Source organism: Corvus brachyrhynchos, unplaced genomic scaffold (assembly GCF_000691975.1).
Source record: "Corvus brachyrhynchos isolate BGI_N302 unplaced genomic scaffold, ASM69197v1 scaffold99, whole genome shotgun sequence".
Classification (NCBI taxonomy): domain Eukaryota; kingdom Metazoa; phylum Chordata; class Aves; order Passeriformes; family Corvidae; genus Corvus; species Corvus brachyrhynchos.
This window is the reverse complement of record NW_008239778.1, coordinates 2,686,146-2,702,158: the sequence shown is the minus strand read 5'-3', so window position 1 is coordinate 2,702,158 and position 16,013 is coordinate 2,686,146. Positions and strand designations below refer to the sequence as shown.

The window sequence follows — 16,013 nt, the reverse complement described above, 5'->3', positions numbered from 1 at the left end:
CCCTGCCTTTCTCCCTGCAATGTGTATCTGCAAGAGGTCTGGACTGGCAGCAGAAGCTGGTGGGTTGGGAACTCTTTCCAAGTTTAGTTGTGTTGGTGTCCTGCAGGTGAGCAGTCCTGCTTCCTTCCTGCAGCTCCCAAACAAGCCAGCTTTTTGTGTGTTGCCCACAAGCAGACTTGGGAATGCTTTTGGGGGAATATTGTACTCTGTACTGTGCTGAACTGTACCGGTGGTGAGGCGCAGCACAGGGGAGGATAAGCCTGTACATTTTGAAGCCCAAAGCCAATTTTGGAAAGTTGTGCAGGGGAGGATGCCCACAGCAACTGGCTGGGACTTTGAGGTGTGTTTCTTTGGAGCAGAGCAGGGATTTCAGGTTGCCTTCTTCAGGTTAGCAGCTCCATGCCAAATCATGTCGTGACAGATGTGAGCACTTGCTCTTTCAGTTTTTGTGGCTGTGATGTTCATTTACAGCAGCTGCTGCTCAGTGCACATCCCCATCCCCTGTCCTTCTCCCTTCATGGCCCTTGCTTCTGCACGAGGCAGGTGGACAGGGAAGGGGATTTGCAGATAGCAGGAATCCTTTCAGCCAGCTGGCAGGAGACTTTGGTTGCTGTCACTCACAGCAGCATGGTGGGACACTGCTCCCAGCACCGCTGCCCCAGACCTGCCCAGCCACCTCCCCTCTGCATCTGTCCCCCTCCCATCCCAGTCTGTTATTATTTTAAATGGATGCCAGGTGTTCAAAAGCACCTGGGATGTGGCATTCCAGAGGCCAGGCTCACTCCTGGGGTCCTCAGCCCTGCAGGCACTTGTGCTGAGTTTCTCCTCTGAGCACCTGAGTCAGACTGTCACTGTCCCCAGTGCACGTGGATGTTCTCATCTGGAAACTCAAATATTCATTGGCCAAATGAGCCATTTTGGCTTTGATTTTTGCAAAGGATGTGTTTCTAATTTCTTTGTTTCTGACAAAGAACAGTCCCAGCAGTCAGCAGTGTCCAGACCTGCTGGAGATCAGCAGAGATGGGCACTGAGGAAACACAGGGCAGCTGGAAAACTGCCCATGGTGTTCCTCGACTTCAATTAGATGATGCAGAGGCAGGGAATGTGTTCTACAAAATACACAGTTGTATGATAGAGAAAAAAGGTTTGTGGTTTTTTTACTTTCCTATAAGGAAGAAATAATAAAAAGCCTGGAGTGCCTGCTCACCTCAATTTTCACAGACCAAGCTCCAGGGATGTATTCATGTGGTCTGTGTTTGTTTTGGGGTTTTTTTTTAGAGGCTTTGGGAATTTTAGCCCTGTGGTACCAGGCATGGCACCAGACACCTGCCTGAAAGGCAGCTCATCATCTCGTGAAGGAAAACTTCACTTCCCCCTCACTCTTATTTGCTCTCCCTGTATTACCATAATGAAATGTCAGCTTGCCATCAGCTCTGCTGCTGAGCAGATGTCTCCTCCTAACTACTGTTGTTGCAGGGTTTCAGTGTTTATCCTGACTGTCTAGGCAGGCTGTTACAGCATTAACTGCCTCCCCTCACAGCCTGGCCACGCAGTTGCTGCACATCTGGAAGAAGATCTGAGTACTGGTGCTCTCCAGCAAGTTTTTGTCTGCTGGATCTCCAGAGCAGCTCTTGAATGTGCCAAGGACAGCATCCCCCAACAGTGCTTTAAACTGAGGAGAGGGCCTTGCAGAAAAAATACCTGCAAGTGTGACTTCCCCTCCCCAAGCGTGGCCTGCTGGAAAGCTGGCTTGAAAAGAGCAGAAAGTTAAATGAAGTTTGTTCATTCTTGGTCCTAAAGCACAAACTGGGGAGCTCCATTGGGCAGGCTGCCTCTGTGGCAGTGTGTTGGTCAGGTTTGTAAAGCAGGAAAGGGTTAGACCAGCATTTTCCTCCACCCAGTGTGTATTTCCTTGGAGATATGAAAAGTGCTCATGGGGAGGTATAAAAACAAACATGCTCTGTTTGCAAGAAGGAAATGTGAAAACAGTGGTTGGAACTGGGGAGGAGTGAGGCCTGGGGGTGCTGGTCCTCTGGGGAGGGCAGGATTAGAGGATTTCCTCTTCCTCCTTCAGTGAAGTCCTCCTGGGTTTTCTACAGTTCTTCTTTTGGGGTCATTTCATGTTCTGAAAGTTGATGGGTTTTTTATTTTTAAAGTTCTCCAAGTTCCTGAGAAATCAGCCACTTTACTACAGCTCCCTGCCTCGCTCCGTGGCCTGGAAATGTCTCTCAACTGCAATATTGCACAAGAGGGGTGGTTTTTATTGCTGTTTTCAGTGCATCTCAGCCTCCAAACTCTTTGCAAGGGTTTGTTTGATGTACAAGCACTTCAGCTGGTGCCCACAGTTGGCCTCATGGAGCTGAAACAGAGCTGAAGTGTTTGCTGGAGCCTCGTGGAGTGAAGGGTTTGGCCACGGCTCTGGGTGCACTAGGGGTGGGAATGGCTGGGAGCTTTGTGCTGGAGTAGGGGTTTGGAGTGATGCAAAGCAAGTTGAGGTTGTTTCTCTGTTTGTGGGCTGCATTGGGAAGCTTGGCTGTAGAAAGAGTGCCAGCTGGGGATTGCTCCAAGCTTGGAGCTCCATTATTCCATCTTTTGAGCTGAAAATGCCCACTGCTTTCTGAGCTGTTGGCTGAACTCAGCACTCAGCTGCTCATCACCTGTTTCATTCTACCTGTGGTTCTGCCCCTTTTGATGAGCTTCACAGCACTGCAGTTTCAAAATACATGAACTAAAAGTGAACCTCTTTATTTGGGTCACATAAACCTTTAATACAGCAGGTGGCCCAACCCATCAGCTGGTCTGACAGGGCCAAGTAAATCTGCAGGATTTGAGTATTTTCCCTCTGCAGCAGCATTCCTTGTTCCCACTGGTTGAGCTTCCCCTGAGTTTGTGTCTGTTCTTTGCATAATTCCTGGATGTACTTCTGAGAATTGTGTCCCAGTGAGGTGCCTAAAAGGAATGGCAGTAGGAAATGGCCCTCCTGCTCCACAACATTCCATCTCCAGCAGCAGCTGGGAGTGTGGTGCCCGAGCTTGCACCTTTATTTTCACCCTCCTGGAAAGGTTTCCCCTGGGTGTGTTGGCTGCTGTGGCAGACCATGCTCCTGTTTTTGGGTGTTTTTTTTCAGTGCACTACCAGAAGATCATCCACCGGGACATCAAGCCTTCCAACTTGCTCTTGGGAGATGATGGCCATGTCAAAATTGCTGATTTTGGTGTCAGCAATCAGTTTGAAGGGAATGATGCCCAGCTTTCCAGCACGGCAGGGACACCAGCCTTCATGGCACCGGAGGCCATCTCACAGACTGGCAAAAGTTTCAGTGGAAAGGTGGGTCTTTGCTCACAGCTGGCATCTCCTGGGACCCCCAGGCATGGCACAAAGGGCAGTGCCACACCTGCATCCTGACTGTGGTACAAATTAGGCTTGTCATTCAGTAAAACTGAAGCTCTGATTCTGTCCAGTCCAGGCAAAACACACACTGGTTGTTCTGTGCAGTGAGCAGACACTTTGCTGTGGACCCCTGCCTAGGCAGAAGCCATGCTAGAGCCCTCTCCCTGCCCAAAGGGAAAGGAGGAAGCCTTTGATTCCCTTCCAGAATAACCAAGAGGCACAGAGGGCTGCTGAGCACCAAGGTCACATCTTGATTCCCTGAAAGTGAGAGGCACTGCCGAGGGTGGGGATGCAGACATAGGGATAGGGTCTAATGGGGAGTTTTTTGGTCTGGAGAACTTTTGAGGTTCAGCCCTGAATGGTGGAATTTCCTGTAAGAAGGGGCTGGTTGCTGGTCACAGCAGGGCAATGCCTGGCCCAGCACAACCCTCATTCCTCTGGTGTGCAACAGCTGCCCTCAGGAACCCAACTTCAAAGTGACATAGAAAATGTTAAATCCATGCAAATGGTGTTTTCTGAATTGGTGGGAAAATCCAGCTCATTCCGATAATCTGTGTTGCCTCTCCTTTACTGCCTGTTCGTGCTCTCTTCCAGGCACTGGATGTGTGGGCCATGGGAATCACCCTGTACTGCTTTGTTTATGGGAAGGTAAGCTGCCCTCCAGCTGCTGGAGCCCTGCACTGCTCTGTCTGCCTGGCTTTTGACTCGTTCCTTTCCAAATAAAGGCAAATATTAGAGACAAAGACCTACCTTCAGCAAGCTCACAAATCCCCCTGCAGATCAGAAGGAGCTGACGCTGTCATCTGTGGAAAGGATCATTTCCAGTGTTGGTCCCTGGATGCAGAGCTGTTGTTTGTGCTACAAACCCAGAGCAGCATCAGCAGCACCACCAGCAGTTTGTGGGGGGGTTTATCCACACTGCCTGCATTTAGAAATGAGCCAGAGTGTGGATAGAGGCGTAGGATTGATCCCAAACTGCTGCAGCGCTTTAGGAACCAGATTACAGAAAGCTCTGCCTGCCAAAGCTGACTTAGGACTGACAGGGGGTCCAGTTTGGCAGAGGCAGCTCTTCAGTGCTGCCTTCTGCACAATCCATGTCCTGCCATAGCTTTTCCCTCACCTGTGGCCAGACCCCCATGTCCCAGCCGTGCTGTCCCAGGATGAGCAGTACAGCAGGTTGCGCAGTCTCTGTGGGCAGGAACGTCACCTGAACCTCTGTCCAAGCACAGACCACTGCAGTTCCCACCACACAGGCACCAGGCATCCAGCTCTGGGGTAAGAAGTGGCCAGAGAAGGTGGCAGAGGCAGTTCATGATCACCTGGCAGGCTGGATGAAGGAGGGTATTCCAGTCCAGTTATGTATTCCACAGATCCCGCTGCTGTTCTGAATTTATTTTTTAATAAGGAATGAATTGATTTATTGTGTGTGGGGAGATTTTATTTATTTCTCTCTCTGTGTAAATTCGGGGTGTACAGAGGGTATACTTGTGTTACATGAATGACAAATGCCTGAGTGATGCCAGGATCTTAGACAACTGGAAAATCTCTTGTTTGTTTTACAGTGCCCTTTTATAGATGAATATATTCTGGGTCTTCATAACAGGATCAAGACCAAGCCTGTGGAATTCCCAGAAGAGTGAGTAAACTTTACCCTGCTATTGTAAAATAAAGTTCAGTTTTCAGCATTATTCTCTGTGTGGCACAAATTCCAGTGGGTCACCACGGAGGGACAGACACAAGTGGGTGAGGTGCTCTGTGTTCTCCTGGGTCCTTCACGTGGGTTTTGTGCTGGTGATGTTGTTGAGAGGCTACAAGTGCCTCTGCTCTTCCTCTGTCCTTGCTGTGCAGACAGGGACTAAAGGAAATGGCTCTTGAAATCTTTGGAAGTGAAGGGATTCCAGGATCTAGGAAGTTCTGCCCCAGTTACTTGACTCTGGAGATGCTGGATGCATGGTTTGGTTGGGGTTTTGTTTCTCCCCATGCAGCAGCCACCAGAATGATTCAATGTATTCATTTTCAAAAGCAATGTGGTAATAAACCTCAGTCTTGGTCTGAGTAAACACATCCCTCTCCTGTGGACTTCCCTTGGAGCCAGGGGAACTGTCTGAGGGAAGGATGCTTGTCCTGAGATGTGCAGCCACATGTCAGTGAACCCCACTCCTTGAGCACACCCCAGGAAAGCATGGGTTTGTCTTTGCACCGGCAGAGAGGGGCCAGTTATGAAAAAAACAGGAATTACTTTACCTGTGTGCTGTTGAGGGGCTGCTCCCACCCTGCTTTGGTCAGTGAAGGAAACCCCTGTGAGGCACAGCTGGGATGGTCAGGTGGGATGGCCAGCTGTGGTCATGGCATGTGCTCAGCAGTGCAGGGGACAAGCCAAGGCCACTCACGTGGCCTGTGAGCAGTGGAAGTTCAGTATTGAGGTGATGAGTCTTGGTGGGGTTGTCAGAGAGTCTGGCAGGAGGTGATGACACTCCTCGTGTGCTCAGTCATGCTGGCCCGGTGGTCACCGTTCCTGTAGCTTCGAGTGCTGGCCACTCCTCAGCATCTGCTCCAGCTGCAGGCCTTTGGTGACTTTATCTTGGTGAAGAATCTGTTTCCCCTGGTTCCTGTCAGGTGATGTATCCAGAGCTGGACTCTTCGTTTTCCTTCCCAAATCCACACAGTAGTCAGGCAAAGAATTCTTGACCTAATTGCTCATTCTAATAAAAATGTGTAGATAAAAATGACTCGATTTAAAGCAAGCACAAAGAAATGAAAACTCTGGTGAAAGGCACATGCGGGATTAGAGAGGAAGGGAGGGATGTTGTCAGGCAGCCTGTGGTATGTGCATGTATCCAACATCTGTGACAGGGCAAGACTGTTTTGTGAGCTGCTCACTGAATCTTCACATTATGGTAAAGGGCTGGGCCTCTTGGCAGTCCCAGACTTCCTTCTGATTCCACAGAAAGCTGTGGATTCTCAGGGTGCCCTCTTAGTCATCTGCCTCAGCTGGGCTGACTGAGCCCTGGCTCCAGGGGCTGCATTAATTACCCCTGCACTGACGAGGCACAGCCACTGCAGACAGCTCAGCCACCTCTGCCCAGGTGGAGCCCGCACAGGACTCTGGAGCTCCAAGGACTTGGGGGTCAGGCCACTTGTTATATGGCACACACAGACCCCAGCGTGGGTAGAGAGCAATTCTGGCAGGACCAGATGACCTGAGGCTTTAGGAGCACAAAGGCTGGTCGTGCTCCACTGCTGCGTCCCCACCTGCAGTTGGAACAGGGCTTTGTCTTGACAGCTCCGCAGCCAAAAAAACCCAAACCTGTTTATGTTCCCCTGGCAGTTTCCTGCCTTGCTCAGGGCTGGCAAAACTCCCACCCCTCCCTCAGCCACCATGTATTTGGGTTAGCAGTCAGCTTACAAGTGACTGTTCCCATCTGCCTCTGCAGTAAGTTATTAACATTTAATGGGCTAACTGGGTTGTGCTGAGATCCTTTCCTTCATTCAGGCATTTTCTTCACCGATAATTGGGCTGCGTGATTTATGTGGATTCCTCAGTGACCTGTTCTCCCAGTCTAAAAAAAGCTGCACCCCTGATTAGGTTGTTGGAGGAGCTGAGGGTTACTGGGTGTTGACAGCTGTCCAAACCACATCTATTTGTTAGGGGCAGCAACAGAGACATGGAATTCACTGGAGTGGATCCACCCTGACCTCCCATAGAATTAGCACTTCTCTATAGTGAGCAGTATTTTGGTTTCAGTTTATTTCACCATGGCTACAAAAGACACATTCCTGTTTGCAGACAGCCATGGAAATTCATTGCCTGTTTCCTGACAACCTTTAGGACAGAGGGATCTGACTGTACCGGTGTCACCATCCTGTCCCTTCCCTTAGAGATGCCAGGATAAATCTTTATGGCACTGGAGTTCTCATTCATGTCACTGAGTCCTTGGCATGACACGAGATAAACGGGCTTAGCTCACACCCTGAGGATCCTGGCATGACTAAAAAGCAAGCTGAAGTTTCTGTTCAGACATGTGTTAGTAGAGTCAGAAGCTCTGCCTTGTCCCTCCTGGTGAAGCCCAGGACAATGTTCCCTGACCTGCGGGCACCCTGTAAAGTGATCTGTGGTGCTGGCAAGCCTCCCAAAGGGATGCTGAGCTCTGTGCTTGGCATTCTCCTGAGAGCTCTTACAGGACTATGGCTGTGAGAAATCCCAGACAGCACAGGCTTTTCAAATGAAAAATGCCATCAGGCACAGTGTTCACACTGCTGCAGACTGGAGAGAAGGGAAGCCAGAGACAGGGTGATGTGATCTGTTACGTGGCCATAACTCCCCTGACACTTGGTGATCCTGTTTATGGGGATTTTTCCCTCTGACTTTAATCCTGTGTTGCATAGAAATCAATCCCAGAAATGTTAAGGGATTTTATATTCTATTTATTGTATTTTAAGTAAAGCTGTTGACACTTCGGCACAGAACTGATTTTAAGTATTTTTAAAATGCCATCTCACCTGCATCAGTGTGGTGTCTGGAAGGAATCTGTTTGTTCTGACCTGCTAAATGCACTGCCACTGCCCGTGGCTGTTCCTCTGGAGCTCATATCAAGAGCAGCACCATTCTTTCCATTCCCACTGAAATTGTCACCCGAGTCTCTGAGGACTCATCCTGTTGTTCCCCTTGTCTGGGCTGTATTGCCTGTGTACAGCAGACCCTTGATGCAACTCTAGGTGTTTAGACTTCAAACTGAACCTCCTTTCTGCCTCTGAACCAGCAGCATTTTCTTGTGGTTGTTTGTAAAGATCTCATAGCCAAAGTCCAAATAAAATATTCCTGAATTATTAAACAGCAGCTCTGTTTTCATCAGACTGAAATATCCCTTGCTGTGATGTGGTTTTCATTTTGGTTTGTGATAGTTTATTCCCTTCTCTGTTTGAGGAGGGGGGTGCAGAGGAGGTGGGCACAGCACTTGGTGCTCACCACTGTTTTCAGTCTCAAATCCAGCCTTCCTGGGGAGTGATATTTTATGCTGCTAAGTTCCATCTCCACAAAGAAATGCAGTTCTTCAGGAGTCATTTGTGACACAGACTTTCAACTGCCTAATACAATTCAGTCACATGCTGGCATTTTACTGCAGTAGCACTTTGATCATCCAGATCCAGTGTGTTTTAAAGGCATCTCCTGCATCATTAACCACAGGAGTCATGCAGCCTTTGGGCTGCAGGATCAAGGGCTCCATGTCCACAGAGAGGCTTCTGGGTTTAGGCACTCTCACATTAAGATCTTGGAAATAGTGGTGAAAAATTAGATGTATTTCTCTTATTTGCATTTGTTCATTCCCTCCTTTTGTCACCCCAAGGCTGAGCTTTGCAGGTAGGGAATACTGAGTTACAGGCTGCCTGCAATCAGTGTTCTGGATGCAATTTAAATAACACAACCTGGAAGCTTAGCTGGGAACTTGAATGTCAGAAGGGGGTGTTTCATCCAGCACACAGTTGCTCATGATGCAGGTTCAGCAAATCAAGCTGTGCCCCTCTTGATTCTGAGTTCGGCTCCAGTTCTGCTCTCAAGAACACTTTGTTGTTCCAGAATCTCCCCTCAGAAATTCCCCTATGGTGTGCTGTCTTTAAAAATGTCCTTGGACCCATTCTGCTGCTTCCTCATCCTGCATTTTGATGTGTGCTGTTGTGTCAGCGGGCAGAACAGGATAACCAAGCCCTGTAGCAGTGATCTTGGTGCCTTCCTGCTTCAAGCCAGGTTTGCAGAGAAAATAATCTCCTGAGCAGAGCAGATTCTCCACCAAGTCACTGCAGTAAGAACTGTGCATTGCTGCACTTAAAATTCCCCTATTAACTGTGTGCTGCTGTTTTGTTCACTCAGAGCACAGATAAGTGACGAGCTCAAGGAACTGATACTGCGCATGCTCGATAAAAGTCCAGAAACAAGGATAACAGTCCCTGAAATAAAGGTAAATTGGATCTTGGTACTGGAGTTTTTAGTCTCAGCTGATTTTGTGTTCTGTGGTACCTTCTATTGTGGCAGAGCTGTTCCCAGTGTTTGTTTTGGGAGCTCTCTCTGGCACCCTCCCTCAGAAAGGGAGAGCTCATTTTGCAGCCACAGCTCCATTGCTGCTTCTTGCTTGGGGAATATTGACAAAAGCTTTCTTGTTTACTTATTTAAATGAAAATTGCTCAAAAGCTGGCTGATCTCAGTGAATCCCTGGGAGAATCAGCATTGCCAGGGGAGCTGCTAGCTGCAGAGCCTGTGCTGGCAGTGTTGGATGTGTGTTCCAGGGACTGGATGTGTGTTCCTCCTCTGGTCCTTGTGTGGTCAGTGGCCTCAAGACAGCACATTTGTTTCTATCACCGTTATTTGGGAGATGTTTAGTAATAGAAAGAATGAACAGGCCTGGCAGAGCACAACGCTTCACAGGCTGTGGTGTCATTCTGGGTTTGTGTGGACTTGCTGTCCTCCTGTCACCCCTCACCAAGGCTTTAAACCTGCTGGAGGATCTCAGAATTTCCAGAGAGATCCATCAGCATGCTCTGCTTTGCTTTGTCCCAAGCCAGCTCAGTATTACCACCAAAGCTGACAGTAGAAAGGTTGATCTTCAGGGAAAAATTGTGACATCCCTTCCCTCCATGCCCAGGAGGCCAGAGCTAGGTTTGGAGCTGTGTTTATGGGATTTCACTTGACAGCTCTTGCAGGCATGCTGTAAGACCCTGTGGGTAGAAGAGCAGAGCTGAGTGCTGGCCCTTGTCCCTGGCTGTGCACAGATGGTTGGTGTGCTTGGGGGCTTGCCTTGGATGCTGACAGAGGACGTGTCCCCAGTGCCACGCTGGGCTTTGTGCTCAGCCCGTGCCCTCGGACACAGCTTTCTTCCTGTTCACAGCCAAGAAACCATCCCATGAGAGGAAGCAGGGAAAGGGGGCTTTGCTCTGCTGCATGCGAGAGAAAAAGATGAAAATGCTCCAGATAACTCAGGTTTTCAAAGTGTTTCAAAGTTGATTCAGAGGGTGCCATGGTGCCGGTTGGTGGCAGCGGGTGTGACAGCACTGAGCCAGACTGCAGCCATTTTCAAGGAAGCTGGTTAAAAAACATCTCTGGCCGTGGGAAATGGAGCAGTACTGACAGCTGCCCCTGCAGTGAGCCCTGTGCCCCCATTTCTGTCCCAGCCCAGAGCTGTGTGTGTCCCCTGTGCAGGTGCACCCCTGGCTGAGCAGGGGCGGCGCAGAGCCACTGCCGCTGGAGGAGGAGCACTGCTCCGTGGTGGAGGTCACCGAGGAGGAGGTGCAGAACTCTGTGAAGACCATCCCCAGCCTGCCAGCCGTGGTATGTGTGAAATACACCACATCCTCTGAGCAGGGGGCTGTGCTGAAGCCTTCAGCTGGTGGAGGAGGTTTGGAGAGGGCACACGTGTTCCTGGCGTGAAATCTTGGCCTTTTGACCCAGTGTGAGCTTCTTGTGTCTGAGCTCTGCAGCAGCCTCGCTCTCTCAAGCAGCTGTTCTGTGGGTTCCTTTGCTTCATGCTCTTTGCTGTAGTTCCGTAAAATGTCAGCTGAATTATTAAAGAAGCTGTTGTTACTCCTTTGAACTGGCTTCCAGGAGTCAGCCCTGCTGTTCTCACTGGTCTGTTCTCTTCCTCAAAGATCCTAGTGAAGGCCATGCTAAGGAAACGCTCCTTTGGGAATCCCTTCGAGGTCCAGACGAGGCGGGAGGAGAGATCCATGTCTGCTCCAGGGAACCTGCTGATGTAGGTACCTACAGCCATGCCTGGCTCTGCACACGGGCAGGGCCAAGGTGCGTGGGGAGGGAGGGTGGGGGAAGCAGTTTGCAAATCTTTTCTGTAGCATTTAAAGACAAAACTCCCTTCTGCATCAAACACTGGAGATAAAATCTACCTCAAGTCCTCTGGGATTGAAATACAGTGTGTTACTGCAGCCTAAAAACTCTTCTATAGATGCAGTTCTCTCTGTAAGATGGGTTTGGCCTAAACACATGTGAGGTGCTAAATTTGAGTCTGTTTTTTCACCTGTTAGTTTATAGTATGCTCTGATCAAAGGTCCATTAAGAGATTGGTGAACTAAAATATGTTTAATTAGAGTCTAGTATAGATATATATTGGAGGGTTTAATTCTCCTCTCCTTTCTATGGACAACAGAAATGGCGCCAGATGAGTAGTGTATGTGGGGTTTTTAACTCAAAATGAGATGGGATTTGACCTGTGGTCTGGGGCCCGAGTCTGGGCAGAGACACCATGGTCAGACAAAAGAGAACACTTAGAAATTGCTTTTTCACTTGAGAACACATACAGTGTTTTTTCACACAGCTTTTTGCCAGTTAATGGAATAGTGGAACACATTGCGAGGGGATATTTGGAGGTTGGTATAAATTACTATATTGGGATTAAAAAGGGAATAGAGATCTTGATGACTAATGGATTCATCAACACTTTTTAACCATGATGGTGTGTACAGGGATGGGGAGAGAATTCTTCTGTCCTTTACTTGGTTCTTACTCTTTCTCCCTCATTTTTGTTACTGATTCCTTTCAGAGCCAGGATTCTGGGCCATCACTCCAGTAAATAACAGCTGGACAAGTAGCCTCATCTGGGACAATTATTTTTATATAATAAAATTCTCACCCCACAGGTTCTGTAAGGCTGTGACTGACAACAAATCTGTGTTGTCCCAAGATGCTTCTTTTCCACCCAGAATCCCAGTACCATTCCTAGCAGACTCCCACGAGGGTGGGCTGAGTCTCACTGCTCCATTGACAATGCAATTAGGGGAATCTCTCACAGGTGTGTGGGGATTTAAGGGCTCAGCTCAATTAAGAATGATGATGTTCTAGGTCCCCAGCTGTGTATTGGAGGCTTTAGTGAAGACTTTGCCTCGGAGTCCGTGGCCAGACACCAGTTTGACATTTAAACACCCTGTACATGAGTGCTGCTGCAGGACACATCTGGAGCATGGCAGGCACAGCTCCTCTGCCAGCTCAGCACAAGGGATTTGCCCTGATTTGTTTCTCTTGGCTCAATGCCTTCCAAATTAGTTATTGCTAATTGGACACATGTCCCTACCCATATCTTCACTATCATTCCTGGTCACTGCATTGCATTGCTCTGAGATGGGGAAACATTTCCTAAGTTTGAATAAAAATGTATTTTATTCTTCCCACTGTCCCAGACAGTAACTCGGAGCAAGGCAGGATTTCTTTCCAAACCCTGCCTGAATTGGTATTTCAAGGTGGTCACCCTGAACCTGTTTCCAAAAGGGACCTGTTGCTTTCCACCTTCATTTGAGATGCTTGAAAACTCACGCAGGTGGTGGGAAAACTCCTTGACCCTTGATGCTGGTTCCTGCCTGGAGCTGGGTTCTTTAGTATCTGCTCAGAAAAAATAAAGTTCATTTGATCTCAGGTAGCTGTGAAGCTTCTGATCAGCCACATTGTCAATGTCTTGTCCTTTATAAAATATTCTTGGGCCTTCAAGATGAACTGTAAGCTTTGACTTTTGTCTCCTTTTTAAAGCTGCTAGTCAGATTCTTCTCAGCTCCTTCAAACCCAGCATCTCTCTCTGTCTCAGCTCATTCTGGCCCTGTGTTTTATTCAGACTCCTTGTACAGACTAAAAGGTTTATTTCTTAAAGCAGTGTGTAATTTCCACTGTTGTGCTGCTGTGTCCAGTGCCCTTAGTTTACAAAACTGTGCTAGGCCAGGGATGGAGCTGCAGCTGTGCTGGGCTGGCCTCTGCCCAGCTGTGTGAGCACTTAGAAATATCCAAAATCAATGTGAATGTGCCAGTTCTCCACTGCACTAATCCCTGTGCTTAATTTCTCAGTCTCATGCCATCAGTGCCAATTTTTGGCAGTAACAATTGACTTTATCCTGAATTATTTCATGCACAACTGGAGCTTTGAGAACCCATCTCGAAACTGTTGTTTAAAAGAAAGATACTTGCCAAGTCTCTCCAACAAATGGTGTTGTATATTAAACACTACAGCAGGGATGCTCCTTTTAAGGCATATGGATTATTATTTCAGGCTTTGGAAAATGCTTTACTGACTGCATCCAATGAAAATAACTTCAAATTTAAATAGATGTCTTGGATCTAATGACATTAATTTCCAGTGAACCGTGGCTAAATGGGAAATGTTCATTGCTCAGTGAGTTATCTCTTGATGACAGTGTTATTTCCACAGGGGCAAACAGAGTAGACACCAAGCTCATCCACTTCTTAATTCATAGTGGGTTGTTCCCTAGAAAAACCACCCTTAGTACACATATAAAGTTTAACATCAGTGCCAATGTTATGAATAGAGCTGTGTTAGTTAAAATAAGTTTCAAGTGAGTCTGGATTTCTGTAAGTTTTTAGGATCTTGCAGGAGCAGATAATATTGAAGTAGTAAGGCTCTGTAGAGTTTCTGCCTGTCCATCACCCTTGTAGCTGGACAGGGACCCCAAAAGGGGGACATGCCAGAAAAGCAGTGCCTGCAGCCATCACTGTGCTCTGAACATGTGGCTGCCCATGAGGAGCTGAGCAAGAAATGAGCCACACGCTCCCAAGCTCTCCTCCACAGAGCTCCTCCTCCCCTGTGGCAGTGTCTTTAGAGGGACATAAGTCAGCTTTTGTAATATTGCATCTCCTTCTCGTTGTAGGTAGGAAATAACTTGTATGGAAGAAAAAAGGAAAGCAATTAGAATACTGCAGTTTCACATTCCATTTATTTAATTAGGCTGCATGTGAAATTGCCAGAGCCCCACTCACTGCTGCTTCAAGCATCTTACATCTGTGCCATTTCTGAGGCTATATTCTGTAGGAAATCCTCTGGCAGCTGAGCTGAGCTCTGGTACCAGAGCTTTCTGGTATTTGATGCCTAATTGATGACTCCTAAAATGGAGCTGTCCTTCAAGCTGACTCTTAGGGATTTGGAGAGGAGGAAACTAAATCATGTGGCTGAATCTTTTTTTACTTTCTCCCTGCATTACCTACTGGGCTCTGTTCCTGGAAATGCTCTGTGCAGATGTCTGTGGTGGCAGGAGGCTTTCCTGTCCCTGCCTTTAGAGGACACCATTAAGACACCACTGATATGAAACAGTTCTTAAGTTAATACTGGGAGGAGAGAAAGCTTTTTTAGCACTCTTTAGACCTGGAAGAAGCGAATCCTCTCTGGCTGTTTTTTATTGCTCTGTTTATCAGCACTGAGCAATTTAAAAGGCAGATGTTCAGCACAGGCACTCAGCAGGTGGAGGGGAACTAAAATGAAGATGCCCCATTTAGCAGTCCTTGTTTTGCACACCTAGAATGGTGTGAGTGCTGCCAGCTGTCACCTCACCCTGGCAGCTGGGCAGTGGCCAGGTGTCACTGGATCCTGCCTTTCATGCAGGATCCCCAGGAGAGGCAGTGATTCATGGAGTCTTACAGATCCTGCAGACCATGGCCAGGTTCAAACCCATCATTAATAGTGGCTGCAGAAGCGACTGATCTTTTCTAATTTTCCAGCTCCAAAGTATTTTTTAAGCCCAGTTCAGCATTCACAGCTAAGTTCTGGGTTTCTGGTAACAGTGTTTGCTGCATTTCTTCTGCCTGCTCCACATTTCTCCTAATTGAGTCAGCCCTGGCTTCACCACATTTTTTTGCTCTCATTTATTGCAACTACTACCTATCAAATTAATTGCTATGTTTTGACAGACCCAATTTACTTTCCCATTATGGCTGCTATTACTGTTGATGAAATGTGGTTGTCAGCTCCTCTATGGGGGATCAGTTGGTGTTTAAAAAGCCTACCCTGTTTCCAGCCTTCCCAAAAAGAGACCAAAAGGGCTGTCATTGCCCTTAGGGCCGTATTATCCATATAGGTTAGGCACAAGGAAGCCAAGGGGGAAAAGGAGGTAAATAAAGTGGCTGGCCCAGGTCTCCAAGCACAAACAGCTTCTCCCAAAGAGAGAACTGCATGTTTTGTCAGAAGAGCCATGCCCCACTGCAGGTAGGTATCCTCGCAGGACCAAGAACTTTCCTCTGGAATGAGCCACCATCAACAGGTCCCTCCAGTGAGGGGCCCAGTGCTCCTGTGGCTCTGCCCCATTGCAGAGGTGCTGATAGGACACAAAAGCCCAGAGGTGCCAAGTGACATGGCCCAGGGAAGCACAGCTGGACAGCAGCAGTGTGCTGGAAGCCACCTGGAGCTTTCAGCAGTGGTAGGGGCTGGAGTGGGTTTGTACCAGTGCTGTCCTCATCTGTCCTTCAGGTGAACGTGGCTGATGTTCCATCCTCATTCTGCTCTGCTCTCTAGGCTGGTTAGGCATAGAAATACAAGCTCCTTCACCTGCTGCCATTGTCTTCATGATCACTTTCTTTCTTTGTCTCATTGTTTTGCTCTCAGGGACAGATTCCTCTTAAACACATCTGTATATTTGCATCCATCTTTAAGGTAATTCCATGTCTGTGCTTCCCCTGGGTGCTGTAGAAACCTGTGTCCCCTCCTCAGCCTGTGTGATTTGTGTGGTAGTGAGAGCATTTGGGTCCATCCTTCCTTCCTATAGGAGCAGTTTTCCTGCAGTCATTCTGGGTGTGTGATGACTAATGTTTATGTATGCTTTTCATTATTATTTCTATTTGTGATTCTTTGTCATTTCAG

At 48.0% G+C, this 16,013-nt stretch overlaps 1 protein-coding gene across 4 annotated transcripts in view; it reads left to right on the top strand.

The window, feature by feature from the left end:
- CAMKK1 (calcium/calmodulin dependent protein kinase kinase 1) overlaps positions 1–16,013 on the top strand; it is an 87,386-nt gene that overhangs the window by 63,890 nt on the left and 7,483 nt on the right. For 3 of the 4 annotated variants that reach the window (XM_017743036.1, XM_017743035.1, XM_017743034.1), the window contains exons 10-16: positions 3,128–3,327; positions 3,985–4,038; positions 4,953–5,026; positions 9,257–9,344; positions 10,580–10,708; positions 11,026–11,129; positions 15,759–15,806. In XM_017743036.1, the coding sequence (XP_017598525.1) occupies positions 3,128–3,327; positions 3,985–4,038; positions 4,953–5,026; positions 9,257–9,344; positions 10,580–10,708; positions 11,026–11,129; positions 15,759–15,806 (697 nt within the window). The remainder of the gene's footprint in view (positions 1–3,127; positions 3,328–3,984; positions 4,039–4,952; positions 5,027–9,256; positions 9,345–10,579; positions 10,709–11,025; positions 11,130–15,758; positions 15,807–16,013) is intronic. The other variant, XM_008640455.2, reaches the window with a different exon arrangement.